The 17,415-nt window shown below is 42.9% G+C and overlaps 1 protein-coding gene across 4 annotated transcripts in view; it reads left to right on the forward strand.

Annotated features, from left to right (window-relative positions):
* The window catches only part of LOC125704459 (follistatin-related protein 5-like), an 88,868-nt gene that overhangs the window by 47,164 nt on the left and 24,289 nt on the right, over positions 1 to 17,415 (forward strand). For all 4 annotated transcript variants that reach the window (XM_048970017.1, XM_048970019.1, XM_048970020.1 and 1 more), the window contains exons 5-7: positions 2,899 to 3,095; positions 4,241 to 4,361; positions 14,439 to 14,605. In XM_048970017.1, the coding sequence (XP_048825974.1) occupies positions 2,899 to 3,095; positions 4,241 to 4,361; positions 14,439 to 14,605 (485 nt within the window). The remainder of the gene's footprint in view (positions 1 to 2,898; positions 3,096 to 4,240; positions 4,362 to 14,438; positions 14,606 to 17,415) is intronic.

The raw sequence follows: 17,415 nt of genomic DNA on the forward strand, positions 1-17,415 counted from the left end.
GAGCACATGATATGTGTGAAAAAAAAAAACAGATTGCAGATCATTTGTCTGCTCTTTTAGGAGTGAATGTCTGTCACTCAGTATTCACCAGTAACTCTCATTTGATAATTCAGAACGACCAGGCAAACCTGCGACTTCTTTATTTCCATAGTTAAATTAGATGATGATAAAATGTTGACAGTCCCTTTTCTCTGCATGAAAAGATCACGTCAGACCTCTCTCAGATAAAGTGGTTTTATTTATATTTTCATTTTCAGATATGGAACAGGTTTCCTCCCGGTACTCCGGTTTCCCCCCACAGTCCAAAGCCATGCTGAGGCTAATCGGAGTTGCTAAATTGCCCGTAGGTGTGGATGGTGAGTGAATGGTGTGTGAGTGTGCCCTGCGATGGGCTGGCCCCCCATCCTGGGTTGTTCCCTGCCTCGTGCCCATTGCTTCCAGGATAGGCTCCGGACCCCAATGGATGGATGGATGGTATTGTAACAGAAATTACACAAAACAGCTACCTTTCATGAAAGGTCACAGTCCAGCCCTGATCTTTAGGCGTACAATTTCCTGTTTTTCTTATGAAGCCTATTTTATACCGTTTGCTGTTCCGGGTTGTAATGCACTGCAGAAATTTGAATTTCAGATGTTGAATCATATTTTACAGCAGTTGCAATGTTTTTGTTTTAACGGTTCTGTTAGAATTGAACTGTAACATCTGTTAATCATTCAGATGTGTTATATGAAAGTGTTAAATGATTAATGTCACTGTGTACTGCTGTCAGTATTGGATGAGTGTCACTTTGTATTGGAATCAGTTATCAATGCAAAAGCTGGTCATAACTGCAGCATATGACACAAAAATGCAATAAATATCTTCAAGTAAATTTAGTGATTTCGTGCCTTTTGAACAAGCAAGCTAACACTGACTCAGTGAAGGAGAAGATGCCGAGCAGATCTCTGTAGCCACAGGCAAGGAAGAAACTTTTCTGTGAATAAAAAATGTGGAATTTGGAAACGAACAATTAAAACGCAAAACGCAGGCAGTAGCCCAGCTGTTAATTGCTGGGCGTCGGCACCTTTTGGTGGCAACATTACAAGCTGAGCTGTTAGGCCTACTTTGAATTAATTGCATGTATTAATTAAAGTAAGAAAGGGAAGTCCTGTAACTCGTTAAACTTATAACTGTTCAGCTGTAATTAATAACATGCATTTCGTTTGCTTGTTGGCTAAGCTGATTATTCATTAAATTAATTTGCCAACCTGAAAATGGAAATGAAACGGAGAGCAACTGAAACTATTCAGCAGAAACGTGGTGGCTGTTGAAATGCGGGCGACACCGACATTAAATGCAGTGCAGCGTGATACACACGTTACAGCTTTTTCACTCTCAGTCTGCAAAAGATATTCGATCATTAGGATCCTTTAGTACGAATCTGATTCCGCGTTAAGTGCGTTTGCTTGAATAATCGAAAGGGACTCGCGGTTTGTTTAATATTAAGCGGCGTTCAGGCGCTTGTTACAGTGCGAGCAGCGACAAATTACTCGCTGAAATTCCAACTTGAGAGTCAATTAAGCGAGATCTGTGTTGTATTTTCATTTGCTGTGGCGGCAGATGGTATGGATGGGGGGGGGGGGGGGGGAGGGTTGTCTGTTGTCCTGTCTGCCTCTCTGCACCCACGTGGGGCCCCCATGGATCAAACAGCGAGCCCGCGGACGGGGTTTATACCACGGTGGGCGCCGGGGGAGGGGCATGGCTACCCTGGTAGATTAAGAGGGGGCAGCACTGATGAAATATTCTGATGGGTGACATTTTGCCCAGAATTTGTAGCCATGGTACAGTGACGCTGACAGAGTTAGAAATCTTTATTAATCCCTGAGGAAACTGATTATGTTACAACGGCTCAGAAGACAGGAAGAGGTGGAAAGGCGGGGTGCAGAAACGACACAAAAAGAGGAGAAGAAGAGATCCTCTTTGCCCCGGTAAACGCAGCGACTCCGCCAACTCATTAAAATAAGAACTTTAATATGAAACTCGTCTTTCATCGTTTGCGTGTCGTTCAGCAAACATCCATTGGTCAAATGGCATTTTCAGGCTGTCAAACACAAAGCCAGCCAATTCCGCAAAAGGCAGAGAATGTCAAATAAAAAGATGTATTTGTTTTTAAGAAGCAGAACAGCATTAAGACATCAGAGTTGAAATCCGGACAGACGTGCTTAACCATTACAGCGGCTGTAATTGAATGGGAGAAGGATTTCATTCCACTGACCTTGTGTTAAAGTGGCTGATAGCTGACCTTAAAACCATCATGGAGAGAATGTGCTGCCAATCTTAAAAGTGAATAAAAGGTCTTTTCTTGACATTAGATGAGAACAATATCATCCATTTACATGCAGGTTAAAATGACTTTTGCTTGTTTCCAGCGGTCCACAGTGTGAATGTGAGCCCTACCATGGACCAACATTCCATTCTGTGATTCCTTTGCCTTATTCCCTCTGCTTCCCGGGTCAACACCCTGTCCCAGACAGGTGGTTGGATGATGGATGGATATACAGTATGTTAGCGTGCTATTTTGGTCCTGATGTGTAATTATGTTCATGAGAATCCTACTTAGACAAAAATATTCTGAGAGCAGAAGGGAAAATTATTGGTTCAGAGAGATAACCAATCACATTGTGGATCCAAGCAACTGGAGGAGGTGAGACCAGCCAATCAGATGTCGTGGCCCCGCCTCTTTTAGTTGTTTGAACATGCCTCCTCTACAATCTCAGCTGTAATTACAGTTCCCACAATGAGATCTGTTATGTGTCCTTGCTTGTATATAAACAGTGCTTTGTGTGTTTGTGGTAAATGTATTTGTGTAACACGGGAAGTACATGTGTAGATGGTTTTCGTTTCCTGTCATTCTGCAGGTGATAAATGTAGGTCAGGTGACTACGGGAAGCTAAAGAACAGGATGCTTGCCCTTCAAAACCAGAAGTTCATGCGAGGAGGCGATAAGGGGGACCAGCCAGACCGGATGCTACTGCAGAAACTTCTGGTGGACCAGATGTTCAGCTACTTCGACGCAGACGGCAGTGGGCTAGTCGACAACAGCGAGCTGTCCCAGGTGAGGAATGAGGAAGCCGGTTCGGTTTGGTGTTTATTCAGATGAGCATATGGAGAGGAGATGTTTACGAGAAGATCTGTCGAGAACTGATCACGACAAACACTTGCAGCCATCGCTGGAAAAATTCACGGTACTTTGCGGACACTTAGTGATTCCCCAGCGAGTCACAGGTATCTGTGTGGTTTGCGGTTCACCAGAGAAGTTAAGCATGTGTCTAAGGCTCAGTCAGAAAGAAAAGTAACAGTCACTGAATAATTTCTTAGAATATCGTTTATATTAAAGACGACGGTCCACATGCCCTCCAGGTGTATTCATCCTGCCCCACAATTCACATCATCACCACTATTTAAAGGATAATTAAAATACAGGTTGCTAAAACAGTTAAAATGGGGATGTGTAACACGCAATTGGTTTATTGTGTGTTTACCATATAAAAAACAACTCGCAATACAATAAACTTACTTTCCTAACAAACCGATTTACACAGATTGGTGAAACATACGCAACACTTTATTCAAACAAAACAGCAAGTTCAGTTCAACACTTAATGACTGTTCTGTTCTCTCAATGACCACACTGCCCTCTAAATGACCATGGTCACTCAATGACCATACTGTCCTCTGAATGACCACTCAATGACCATACTGCCCTCTCATTGACTACTCAAGGACCATACTGTCCTCTCAATGACCACTCAGGGACCATACTGTCCACTCAATGACCACTCATTGACCATACTGTCCTCTCAATGACCACTCAATGACCATACTGTCCACTCAATGACCACTCTATGACCATACTATCCTTTCAATGACCATACTGTCCTCTCAATGACCATTCAATGACCATACTGTCCTCTCAGTGACCACTCAGCGACAATACTGTCCACTCAATGACCACTCAATGACCATACTGTCCTCTCAATGACCACTCAATGACCATACTGTCCACTCGATGACCATACTGTCCACTCAATGACCATACTGTCCTCTCAATGACCACTCAATGACCATACTGTCCCTTCAATGACCATACTGTCCTCTCAATGACCACTCAATGACCATACTGGTCTGACTAACGAGAGAAAAGGGCTCGGCCATGGCCTTGACCATCTGACCAGACACATTTGAACCTCTGCATTACAGGTTGTCAAGCGGGACGGACTGGTCAGGGATAACTCACGGTGTACCCTCTTTGATCTTCTCAAGTACGATGATGTCAACAGTGATCAACAGCTGTCAAGGGAAGAGTTTTATAAAGCGTTTGGTGAGTGTTGCTTTTCGGACAGATATCGTTAACCTTTGCAGCATAACAGATCCTCTGCAGAAGCAAACTCCTGCTTTTTCAGTACTGAAGTTACATCATATTTTATATATGAAGGTATCTCAGGTACATTGTAATTGATCAGTTATTAGGTGGTGTGTACGGTGTACGCGTGTCACCAATTTTATTTCAAAGTCCCTTGAATGACCATACATGAAACAATTCTTACAAGGACGTTAGGCAAACAGTCAGATTTAATTTAGTTCCTGTTCTGTTGTCTGCACTATTGTTAATTTTAATACTTTGATTTCATACTCATCCGAAACGTCACATAATATATATTAACGTGCAGTGTAATAATGTTGTACTCAACACATATAGCTGTCTTAGGATTCCAAAGACGGTAACATCACTCAGGCGACAGTGAGAAATTGATTTAAAGTAATTAATGTCCACCTTAAGATGCAGGGCAGCCAAAGCTGACTCCCAGACGGAACATTCCGGAATCTATAATGCAGATCTATTCCTGTGGTCTTATCTTCTATACACATCGTTAAAACAAAGAAAAGAAAATGCAGCCTTGATGATATATGCAGTGAACTGGAACTAAATTTTATACATAAACGTTTGAATATAGTTGGTTTTTAATCATTTCTCTCTACGAATACAGAATCTAAACATGTTTAATTTTAATTGTGTCATTCCGCAATGCGATCATATTCTTAAATGAATACGGAACACCTCCCACATTTAATAAAATAAAAACTTTGAATTGTTTGTTTGCGCTCAATTTGATTGACACACGGTATAAAGTACATTATTATTTAGTGTTTATTAATATATGGTAGAAAAATATGTATTTGACATGTACTTCATTGAACATTTATTTTATTCACATGAACATGAAATATGCATATGAACACATTTTACAATGTTATGACATTAAGCTTTATGCATTTAAGATGCTCATTTAGGTTGATTTCTGTGTATTGGTGGAGCATTTCTGTTGTTCCATGTTCATCCAGTCACTCTGCTTTGCTCTCAAAGACAGAGACCAACCATTTGCCTGCAGCACTGTCCCTAAATAGCTCCGCCCATCTCCGGGTGGGACTAGCCTGGGCTCAAACCCTGTGCTTCTGAATTCTAAGTGTGGCAGGACCTTGCAGGAGGATAAGTAGGTCTGGAAAATTTTTATGTTCCTGTTCTGCGAAGGCACGTCTTCCGTGATCACCGGGAGAGAACGGGTGCATTTTCTGAGAGGTGTTTCCCATAAATCTGTTGGAAACCTCACACGGGGGGAAAAGGTGTGTTGCAGGAAGTGACCCCCCCCCATCCCCATCCCCCCATGAGTGACTCACACCCATGAATTTATTTCACATTACCAAGTTACCCACACACGTCTTGTAAATGTAATAACGTGAATTTTAAAACAAAACAACCATGTTGAACGTCAATCAGCTAGACTTCTACCACATCGAGTTCATAAATTATTTAACCAATAAAGACACTGTCAAGCTGCCCATAGTGGAGAGAAAGGTAACAGATCTTAACAAACCCCAGGCACGTCGCAGGAAACAAACAAAACATGACAATTTTTCCTGGAAGTTATTTAAAAGGAAACCTTTTTTAAAGTTTATTCTTTTCCAGTCATGCTTTCGCTGGGTATTTCAGAGATGTTGTCAATGTAAGCCTGAAGTTAGATACCCACTAAACATTCCAAAGAGCACAGCAACGGACTGAAACGTTAGTAGAGAAAGGGAGAGGAATTACATCTTTCATCTGTTTAGGATGATATTCTAAAGCTGGGATGACCAATCTTATCCACAAAGGGCCGCTGTGTGTGCGGGTTTTCGCTGAAACTCCCTAATTAGATCACTAATCAGAGGACTGATTGTCTGAAGAGTCCTCACACCTGAGTTTGCACGGCTGACCTACAGGTTACCCAGAAACCCGCACACACACACTGGCCCTTTGTGGGTAAGATTGGCCGCCCCGACCTGATCCATTAGGCAAATGGACACTGAAGCAGAGCACTAAAGCAGGCTCTGCACCTACACCTGGGTCTCTGTACTGTTAATTAGCCCATTCAGATGCCCTGATGACTGGCTTCCCATCTAGGATTTACCCCAGCCCCGTGCCCTGTGATAGACTGGTATTCCATCCGGGGTGTACCCCAGCCCCGTGCAGTGAACACAAAAATTCCTCTTTGTACATCTTAAATATCACTCAGAGTCTTATAGCAGTTAGAAGAATGTCTTTGACATTTAAAACGTTTTAAATACCTCAAATGCCTTTTTTATTATTATGTTCATCCAGTAAGAAATACCAGGCAGGTGATTCAAATTTTTGATTAATAAATCACTTTTACACAGTAGGTTGAATGTTCAACAGTGAACTGCAAACAATTCACTAAATATTGAATATTTCACTTAATAATATAACAATATACAGCTAGTTATTTTTGCTGTTATGCTATATACCTGTGTTTTGCTGTGGATGTTTTGATATTGAGCGCACCTCCTTAATGTCTGGTAAATTATATTCCCCGCTTCATACCAAATATTTCTGTGGCTGAACCCATCAGTTGCCTCTTGTGTCAGACGGAAAGCCCCCCGCCACGAGCCTAGTTCTTTCGGAACCTTTATTCCTCATAACGTAGCTTTAGGCAGCATCATTAATTCAATATCATATTTTTGTTTCTTCAGAACTTGAGAAAAATAACAAACAAACCATATTTCTAATTTACTAGTCAGAAACGTCTCTGCTATACGCGAGGTAATAACTTCTCCTTGCAGCCGCAGTGTTATAAATCCCTCGCCTTTCATCTCATTCTGACATTTCCGAATCACTCTCCTCTGACATTTTCCACGTCCCGAAAAAAACCCACTAACGAAGTGTGTTTACAATTAGCATTTCCGCGGAGGTGCATTAAGGAGGCGCCGTGCAGGAGGCGGCGCTGCGGGGACCCCCGGCTACCCGAAGCTGTCATCTCGCTGAAAACTTTGACAGCGCCGAGAGGGAAAAAAAAACCTCCGTTTGCCCTCCAGCGTTATATCCGGTTGTGCTATTTTTTAACATTAAACAAACACAAAAGATGGATGAGGAGTCGCGGTGTTGTCTGACAAGTCCTTCCCCAGGATTTTTTTTTACGTTTATTCGCGACTTGTCAGATTCAATAGTCCGCAGTTCGCCAACATGTTTGTTAACGAGTCCGCGAATCCAGTTAATACATGACATAACGTGGTTCCTTGGTGAAGGCTCTATACTCTATAGGAAAATATTAGCAATAAATCATGAACTTATGTGACTGAAAAACTAACCCTGTGCAGTATTTCCAACTGTAAACACCATCAGTCAGAATTATCTTGCATGACTCTCAGAATAGGTTTAAAAATGATGTTAATATAAAATATTAAGTAGCAACACATTTATATTTAATAAAATAAGCTGAAATTAATTTTTGGGATCACGAAGAAAGAGTGTAAATCCCAAGATTTACTAGGCCTACAATGGCATTTGTGTACAGATAGTATTTCACCTGTACATAATTATTTAGTAATGAGCTTGAAATTAACATTCAAGGGGGCCTATAGCAAGATTATCACTGTGAACAATTGTAGCTTCATTTCCATTAACTGCTGATTCTTTTTACATAAAAAACAGTTACCTTTAACAAGCACTAAGGAAATGTCTTTAGAGTATGTTCGATTTAATTAATTTGTCAGCAATATGAAAGGGATTTACACTACACCAGAACTAAGAATGCTTTCAGTGAGTAACTACACTCCTTGCCTGATTTGTTAGCTCCTAAACCATCACGGCGACCATCACTTCAGATGGGATGTGCTACTTGGAGGGATACAGAAGATTACACAATAGATCAGACAAGATGGGCACCCAAACAGGAACTTGATAGATTTGGCACAGTATAGATTCTGCCTCACACTCGGTTCACCTTCTTTCGTTTTCTGCCTGTGCTAATCCCTACCGCATCAAGTCTGGCCCTGGACGCAGTTGAGAGATTACTTGACCATAAGAATTGGACATTTTTTATACTCTGTGGTTTGTCCTTGGGACCGTGAGGCACCTTTACGAACTGAAATCTGGAATTCACTCATTTCTTTGTCCTGATAATGAATGCAGACTGACCCAGGAAGAACACAAGTGCATTTTTCTTCGTTTCACCAGTGTTCACTTCTTAACGTCCTCCAGAATGGTGAATCAAAGTGCATTCCAGCTTTTTAGCCTTCTAAGTTTAAGGTAATGTAATCATCTGGTCTTTGGCTAGTTGTAGAATCTGCAGGATTGTATTAACGCCCATTAGAATCCGGTATTGTCTGCTGTACATGGTCTATCTTTCATCCCTTTTTAAAATTCATTGTTTCCATTGAGACTGTTTGCAGGGAGAGTAATCCGGCCTAATGATAAAGGAAAGGGCCGTCTATCTGAAGCAAGCATTTGCTCCAAACGTGGCCTAATGCACTGGCCAGGAAGCAGCACAGTAAGGAGGCCACTGGCCTTCACTCTTAGCTGTTACCATGATGCCAGATAAAGGACAGTCTACCACCGGCCTTCTCCACGGTGCGTGTGGCTTAAAGTGGACCAAGGAAGTCACGACGGGCTGGATCAGGGGCTTCAAACTCAAATCACCCGGGGGCCACTGGCCGGGAGGCCTCCACTGGAGGGGGCCACGCGAGCCAAAAAAAGAAATATAAAAAGGGGGGGAAACAATGTAACGTTTATATTCCGCTGCTCCATAAGAAAACCAAGTCTATGCCGATCATTTCAATAAATTCAAAAGAAGGAAACAAAATATCGACCTGTGGGCAAGATTTAATAATGAATTAGAAAACATGCAACAAGCCGTATCTAACTTGTCAGAGGCCCACAGGCCGGTAGGTCGAGGCCTCTGGTCTCGGTATACAAGGCTGTTAACCTTCAAGTCCTTCATTCATTCATTCATTCATTCATTCTCCCAGTGATTCTTTTCCAGTGCACCAACACCGGAGCTTGCAGCCTGTCCCAGTACAGACACCATCTGGATCATTTTACCAAGACTACAGCCCAAATAGACAAACCCCACTGATCAGGAGAAAACGAAATGATGTTACTGAACATTTCTATCTTATTTTATCCAGATGCCTAAGATGAGATATCCCTACAACAGGAAGAAGTCGGCATGCAGCTTGAAATTCCCAATTCTGATATTTTCTTCTAAAATCAGGTTTAGCCTTTAGTTACTTTATTTTACTTAAAAAATAGATGCTGGGGGTGTGACGCTATCGCCTCTCCAGCTTCTGCGGGACCCGTTTAATTTAGATTACGGTAGAATGTCAGCCCCCTGGCTGTGCATCTCAGAATACAATCTCACTTACGTTCTCTCTTTCAATATCGCTTTGCTGTTCATGATTTAGACAACAAAGACAATTCTCAGGCATTAAAGTCAGACGGTCAGCCGGAAGATGAACAGCTGATGGGACCCTCCCTTCAGCACCATCACACAGGGAAACAGAATTTTCAATACAGAGAGTGTGATTGCACTTCACTTTAATACTAACCAGCAATCCATTTAAGGATCAATATCACGGGGGAGTGGAACTTTTTTGAGTTATTTGGTGGGAATATGCAGTTTCTGACAATGGCTTTCAAACAATCTAACAACAGTATGGAGTAAGATCGCTGTCAAAAATAACTCGTAATAATGTACGTCAAATGTACGCTTCACAAGCGTAAATTACGCTTGCGCTTCTGAAAAATACGCTTGCTTCTGAAATTTACGCTTGCGCTTCCGAAAATTACGCTTGCTTCTGAAATTTACGCTTGCGCTTCTGAAAATTACGCTTGCTTCTGAAATTTACGCTTGCGCTTCTGAAAATTACGAGTGGTTTCTCAAGCGTGAACAACCTGTCAAAAACCGTCATTGGACGTACAAGGCATTCTCTATCGAGGAAGAAACGATCGATTTTTGTTACTGTATACGCATGTGCCAGAAAGATGGAGAACCAACCAAACGCGCCGAATTCACAGCTATTTCTATTAGTTTACTTGTTGTTGCACAACACTTTTTCTCGGTGTACAGAATGTAAAAATATTAAGGTAAAGAATGTTATACTTTATTCATAGTAATTATAGTTGGTTATTATTTATTATGCAGAAGTATGTCACTGCTGCTGTCCAGTAATGTGTCAGGCTAAGTTGTTAATAGTCTCATGTATATGAGATGGACATTTAAGTACACACTGTTATTTTCTGATAAATAATAAACAGTGTACTGTAGCTATGGCTAACAATTAATTTTGTTTTCATAAGAATAAGATTTTTCATACAGCTTAGGGTTCAGTGAGCACAAACCACTTCACGGGCATGTAGTAGTTATTAAGTTTTGTTGATATTTGCTTTGAAAATTATTTGTTATTTGCTTTAACAGGTATCATTGGTGACACAAGTGCTGGACAGACTCAGACACAGTATAATTACCATTTTAAATCAATCACAACAGGATTTGGACTACTTCTTGTATGTCATAAATCAGGAAATGTTTATATTGACATCTGCTTCAACAGTTTTTGATATTCCGTTTGAAATTATAAATACTTTGTCTGACCTTCAAATAAAGCTGCAGAGAAGCCTTGCACAGGAAGACTTTGTTGCCTTTGTAAGGCAAGGGTGTGAGGGTCGTGGTCGTCAAAAAATTGTGTTTTCAGGTGAACTGCTTGGATTGCTAACTGGTATGCCACTCCCAGTGGCTTGTATTGCAAATATATTAGGTGTTAGTGAGGCAACCATCTTTAGACGTATGAGGGAATTGGGCTTGTCAACCAGGTCTACAAGCAGAAGGACACAGTGGAGTCGTGTCAAAGAAAGCCTGCACAGAGTTGATGTTTCTGGAATTTTGGAAAGGATGACTCAACTTTCACCAAAAATCGCCAGCATGACCAAAGTTCACCAAATTTTGTGCTGTATTAATAATTTCAGCTAAATGAATCTACAAACAAAAATAAAGATTAATTTTAAAAAACACATGCATACAACACAACATAAAAAGTTTAATACATGTCATAGACATTCCAGGTCTCTGTATACTATGCAAAATACACATTTCTGCAATGACAGAAATTAAGACAGTAATAACACATTATAAATAATAACCAACTATAATTACTATGAATAAAGTATAACATTCTTTACCTTAATATTTTTACATTCTGTACACCGAGAAAAAGTGTTGTGCAACAACAAGTAAACTAATAGAAATAGCTGTGAATTCGGCGCGTTTGGTTGGTTCTCCATCTTTCTGGCACATGCGTATACAGTAACAAAAATCGATCGTTTCTTCCTCGATAGAGAATGCCTTGTACGTCCAATGACGGTTTTTGACAGGTTGTTCACGCTTGAGAAACCACTCGTAATTTTCAGAAGCGCAAGCGTAAATTTCAGAAGCAAGCGTAATTTTCAGAAGCGCAAGCGTAAATTTCAGAAGCAAGCGTAATTTTCGGAAGCGCAAGCGTAAATTTCAGAAGCAAGCGTATTTTTCAGAAGCGCAAGCGTAATTTACGCTTGTGAAGCGTACATTTGACGTACATTATTACGAGTTATTTTTGACAGCGATCTTACTCCATACAACAGCATTTAGCGCCGAATTGTGAACTTGAACCTGTTCCCTGTGATGAACACCTACGAAATCATCTTTTTCTTTTGATTACTTTCTGCTGTCCCTGATAATGGAGCTTTGAGTTAATTGCCTGCAAAGTGAGATCTCATGCTGGAGGAGTTCAGTGTTGTGTGGTCCGTGTTTTCATCAGGAAACAATAGGCTTGCAAATTGACTTATTTAAAATGGTCCCGTGTCAATTGCCCAATCTCATGTCGAAGCTTTTATTCATTTGTAGAGAAACTGATTGATTTATCCCCTGAAAATCCAACCTCACAGTGCTTACGAAGCATTTATGAGTTCCCCTTTTTAAAAACAATGACATTCCGTAAATTACATATGATTTGGCAGATCATGAATGTCAAACTTTGATCTGCTGCTCTTCTGTATCAGGCCCGTTTGCACGGCCGAGCTCGGATAAGTCAGGGAAACGGATTTTATATCCACGCAGCAAAAATTCGCATGTGCTTTTCCACACCGGCTTTTGTTGTCTTGAACATTTCTTTTTTACTTTTATGTTTTCCTCCCAATTTATTCGCTTTATCAAAGCGCTCGCTGGGATCTTTGACGTGTTTATTCACTTCAAAGGCTGCGCCAAAATGTGTTTTTAAAGCTAACCTGCCCTCAACTGGGCAAAAAGTGTGGATCCGCTCGTGTGCTGCATGTGAGCATTTATGACCGGGTCGTAAAGTCTCCAGAGACACGTCATCATAGTTTAGCACACCGCGAATATGTGTGCGATGCCAAACCGTAACTCATTTAGGGAGATGCATCCGCTGCGTGTTATTGCTGCATCTCCCAGTGGGTTACTTTCTTCTTTCGCCGACTTCTCCCACCTAGAGTGCTCGGCTCTCAAAACTGCATCTTTGCTCTTACATCTTACCAAGTCTTACAAATGCGCTAAGCTGTGCTCGCACTCTCTGGAGGATATAGTGCCGCCTGCTACTCTAGCTGCAAACAAAGACTGAAGAGCACTGCGCCCCAAGAGGCATAGACTGGGACATTTTATTTCGGAGGAGCGATTGGTTACGACTCGGAGTGTTAGAAAGCTCCTTATTATCCCAACCTGTGTCAGCAGAGATATATTATGTAGTTAAAAAATGAGTTTTAAAATAGAACCACGTTGCATTGAACAACCAAATTAACTGATTCCGTGATCCTCATTTCTTTGCTTAATTTCATTTCTGACTCAGCTGTTTATCTACGCTCCGGGCTGTCTCTGACATTTTCAGCATAGAATGCAATTCAGCTAAATGTACGACTGTAATTAATGGAAATTATTAATTGGTCGTTATTATTGTTAGGCTTGCGTGATTTTAGCTGGCTCGGTGGTTCCTTTTTTTCAGCACATACACATCCTCCTGTGACCGATCCCTCGTTCCTTTTGCGGTCCCCATGGTTGCCATCTTCAGCTTCCTGCGGCCAGACCCGGCTTTTCATTGCCATTGTTCGTTTGACTCCAGAAGTGTAACACATTCAGTAATTTCCCCTCGGCTTCGGCTATATGCTGAACCACAGGAAACATTAAAAACACAGAAGTGGTCGTTACGCAGTAAAAAAAGGTTCTGCGCCTATTCAAGGCTTAAACTGGATAAAATATGTTTTTAAAAAACGTATCTATTAACTATTATCTTATATAATCTCTCTGATACATCAGTATGTCTGAGATTGAGTAATCTGGCTATTTATAATAGTTTCAAGTTATAAGATGACTCAGGCAGACCCAGGAAGCCTCAGCTTGTACCGGGACAATCTAAGCACTGTGTTTACAACGCGCCAGATTGTGTTTCCTCCGCCGAAGCGCTGACTCGTACACCTGCGATCTCCGCCCCCCCCCCCCGCAGGGCTGTGACCCCCGCGAGTTGACCTCCGCCGATACATAGAGTAGAGATGACAAAACACTCGAGTTTCTATTTGCGTCCGTGGGCCATGCGGCTGCCCGTTCGCTGCCAGCTGGCATTTCTGTGGCAAATCAAGGAAACTTCTGCAGCAAGGGAGTGCTGGAGCACAAAGAAGGAGAAATCAGATCTGAACATCGTGTATTCATATAACACAAGGAAATTAATGCCCGAGAATTTACCTGCGGCACTGAATATTTGAAGGCATGTCATATTGTCAGTATTAAATAGTGTCAGCGGTACTAATAAAATTGTTATTAAACCTGTTATGCATTGTTTCTTTTGGGTATGTAAATGGTGTTTTATCATTTTATGCTAATTTATTCCCAGAGGATACGTGATATATTGGCAGTTTCTGTACAACATATGTGGTAGGAACAACTGGAGAGATGTTGTGCATTTTAATGGATATTTGAATAACTCCTCCGCCTCTTTATACACCATCCTTAACTTATTCCGGAATTTGCATGTTCCCAGTATGGCACGCACACACAAACACACACCGTACTGATGTACCTTTCCGCCCATGCAGGGGTGCTTCAGCTGAGCCTAGCCAATGAGCTGCGAGTGAGCGTGTCCACGGTGACGGTGGGCCAGAGCGCGGTCCTGACCTGCGGCGTCACGGGACAGCAGCGGCCCCCCATCATCTGGAAACGCCACAACCACATCCTCAATCACCTGCGTCTGGAGGACGTCAGCGTGAGTGAAGCCTGAGGGGCGAACGCGATCGGCCGGGGGGGGGGCTGCAATCGGTCAGGGGAGGGGCCTCGGCCGGGATCGACCAGGGGAGGGGCTGCAATCAGCCAGGGGAGGGGCCTCGGCCGGGATCAGCCAGGGGAGTGCTGCAATTGGCCAAGGGAGGGGCCTTGGCTGGGATCGGCCAGGGGAGGGGCTGCAATCGGCCAGGGGAGGGGCCTTGGCTGGGATTGGCCAGGGGAGGGGCTGCAATCGGCCAGGGGAGGGGCTGCAATTGGCCAGGGGAGGGGCCTTACCCAGTCAGGGGAAAGTTTGCTGTTTCTGCGGCCCAACTCAAAAAATAACCGTTACCGTTTTGGGCCAATAGGGAGCCCCCAGTCCTCAGACATTCCCGTGACATCACCTGCTTGGTTTCCCAGAGTCTGTTTCTCCGCATTCTTACCCAAACCCGCCCTGCACTGGCACTCCTCCTTTCCCGGGGAAGGTCCGGCTCTCTCCGCCGCAGTACAGTCACGGATCCGCCTCACTTTGTTAAACTCTTCTCCGCTCCCCCCAGAGTTCCCGTTCCCAACTCCCCGGCCCCCGTCCCTCCATCCCCGCCCAGTCCGCGTCCCCCAGAGGTCGACACAGGAAGGTCGCAGTCATACAGGATGGCCCTGCGGCATGAAGGCCACTCTGCCATTAACACACCAGAGCTGGCCCATGGTTTTTCAGGAGTAAGCCACACATAGACTCAGTATGCACTGAGCAGGGCGCACAGCGCCCCCTTAAGGGGACGCCCAGCAGCTGAGCTTTACATTAATTAAGTCACACTGGCATAAGAGAGAAAAGGTCAGTGTCTAATATCACAGTTACTAATATAAAAGCAGATGTTGATGACAGTGTAAGGCCCAGTGCGGACTGCAGCACTCGCAGTGCAGAGCACTGTACCCTAATAGCTGTATCATCATAATCATTATAATAAATATATTAAATTTAACTATAAAGGGGCTTTTTCTTCAGTGATAGCAGCAGGCCGACAACTACAGCGCCCCCTGAAGTCAATATGGAGCGAGGCCATTACTCACCCCAGACAGCACTGGACCTCTTTAGCAAGAGCAGCCTTGGGGTTGGGGTTATGCGTCCAAAGCCTTGCGGACTGTCACATGAAGAAGGTTTGATGCGGAAAGGAGTCGATTCTGACTGCTGAAGATGGAAACAGTGTGTGAACAGACTTAGCATCTTACCGGCAACATCTCATATGTACATTTTCTAACCAAATCGATTGTTCGAGTACGTTTATGATTTGGCGATAACTTTAAAGTAATATATAAAGAATACACCCTTCATACATGTCTGCCCTCATTCCCTTTAACTGGAACACTTTCCGATTGTTTAATCTGCCCCCCCGCAGTAATTACGCAGGTCTTTCCGGCACTGACGCCATTCTCGACGCCGCTCTGCACTGATACTCCTGCTTTCCGTTGTCCTTTGATTGCGCAAATCTCAGGGGACCGGCCTGCCCTCTTTGCCGCAGTACAGCCGCGGTTCCTCTGCACGGCCGGACTGATCCGTGAACCACGTGCATGTAATTCGGTACCGACACAAGGTCCTATGCAGCCGCTTCTTAAATAGATCGGGGTGATAACAGGAAGCGCTAACAGCAGCTCCATGTGGATTCCTATCTGAATGTCGAATTCATTGGCATATCAAATCCCATTAATGTTCTGTTGCGCGTGCACTGTAGGAAATTCATCTCTCGCTGGCCGGCGTCACCTTATTACATTAACGGAAGACAATGCAGTGATGGTAACCTGTATGCATTTCCATAACAATTCTGCTCACTGCGAACGTAAAGGGGAGAACTGCCATTTCATTTCCCAGAGTTATGTCATGTAGAAATGTAGGCCAGGAATTGTTTATTTATTCATACCTCTGCGATGGATTCTTGTGGACTGAACACAGGAGATATTCCCGCATTATACACAGACACACACACATACACACCTATAAATCTCCATTTCATACATATACATGTGTGCGTGAATCTGTCCTGCTAAAGGTGCCAAACACCGGTTTGCTCTGTTTGAGAAATAAACTCATTCCATCTCCAACAGAAAGTCTTCAGCTGTCAGGCTTTCACAAGGACAAAGTGACGGATGTGTGTTTGTGTGATGGAGCCGTCTTTGAAAATAATTAAATTCGGCGCAATTCCCCCAAATCCATTGTGCACTAATGATGCCACTAAATCAATGCCTGCGATCCGGATTGGACTGTGGCTCCGGATTTACACTAACTGCTCTCCATAATGAGGACACCAAATGACAGCAAGTGCATTGAACTACCAGGACTTTTTAATGACACCAACACTTAAAAGAACTTAAGTATTTATGCAGGGAATTGAGATTATTCTTAGTATTACGTGCGTGAAATAAATGCATGCTGATTATTCATTAAGTTTCTGTGTGTGATTAGGGGAGTGGGAGGGACAGGGTTAAACCAGCAGATTGAGGGGCCCAGAACTTCACAGGGACCCTTGAATATGTAAAATTAGGATGGGGCCCCAAGGTGACATTTATCAGGGGGCCAGCAGTGCTAGGTACTAGTGTAATTAAGAAAACGTTTTCATACAATATCTCACTGCAGATCTCCAATATTCAAACCACGGCCTTCACTCCTTCCATCGTAGCGGATTTCGTGGAACTCCGTGACGTCCCTTTTTAAATGTGACCCCACCCTTAGTACTGGACAAAAGATTAAAACACACAAAGATAAAAAGGATCTTATAAAAGTTCCATTAGGATAATGCAGCCCGAATGTCTCCTTTTGATTAT

Source organism: Brienomyrus brachyistius, chromosome 12 (genome assembly GCF_023856365.1).
Source record: "Brienomyrus brachyistius isolate T26 chromosome 12, BBRACH_0.4, whole genome shotgun sequence".
In the NCBI taxonomy this organism is placed as follows: Eukaryota; Metazoa; Chordata; class Actinopteri; order Osteoglossiformes; family Mormyridae; genus Brienomyrus; species Brienomyrus brachyistius.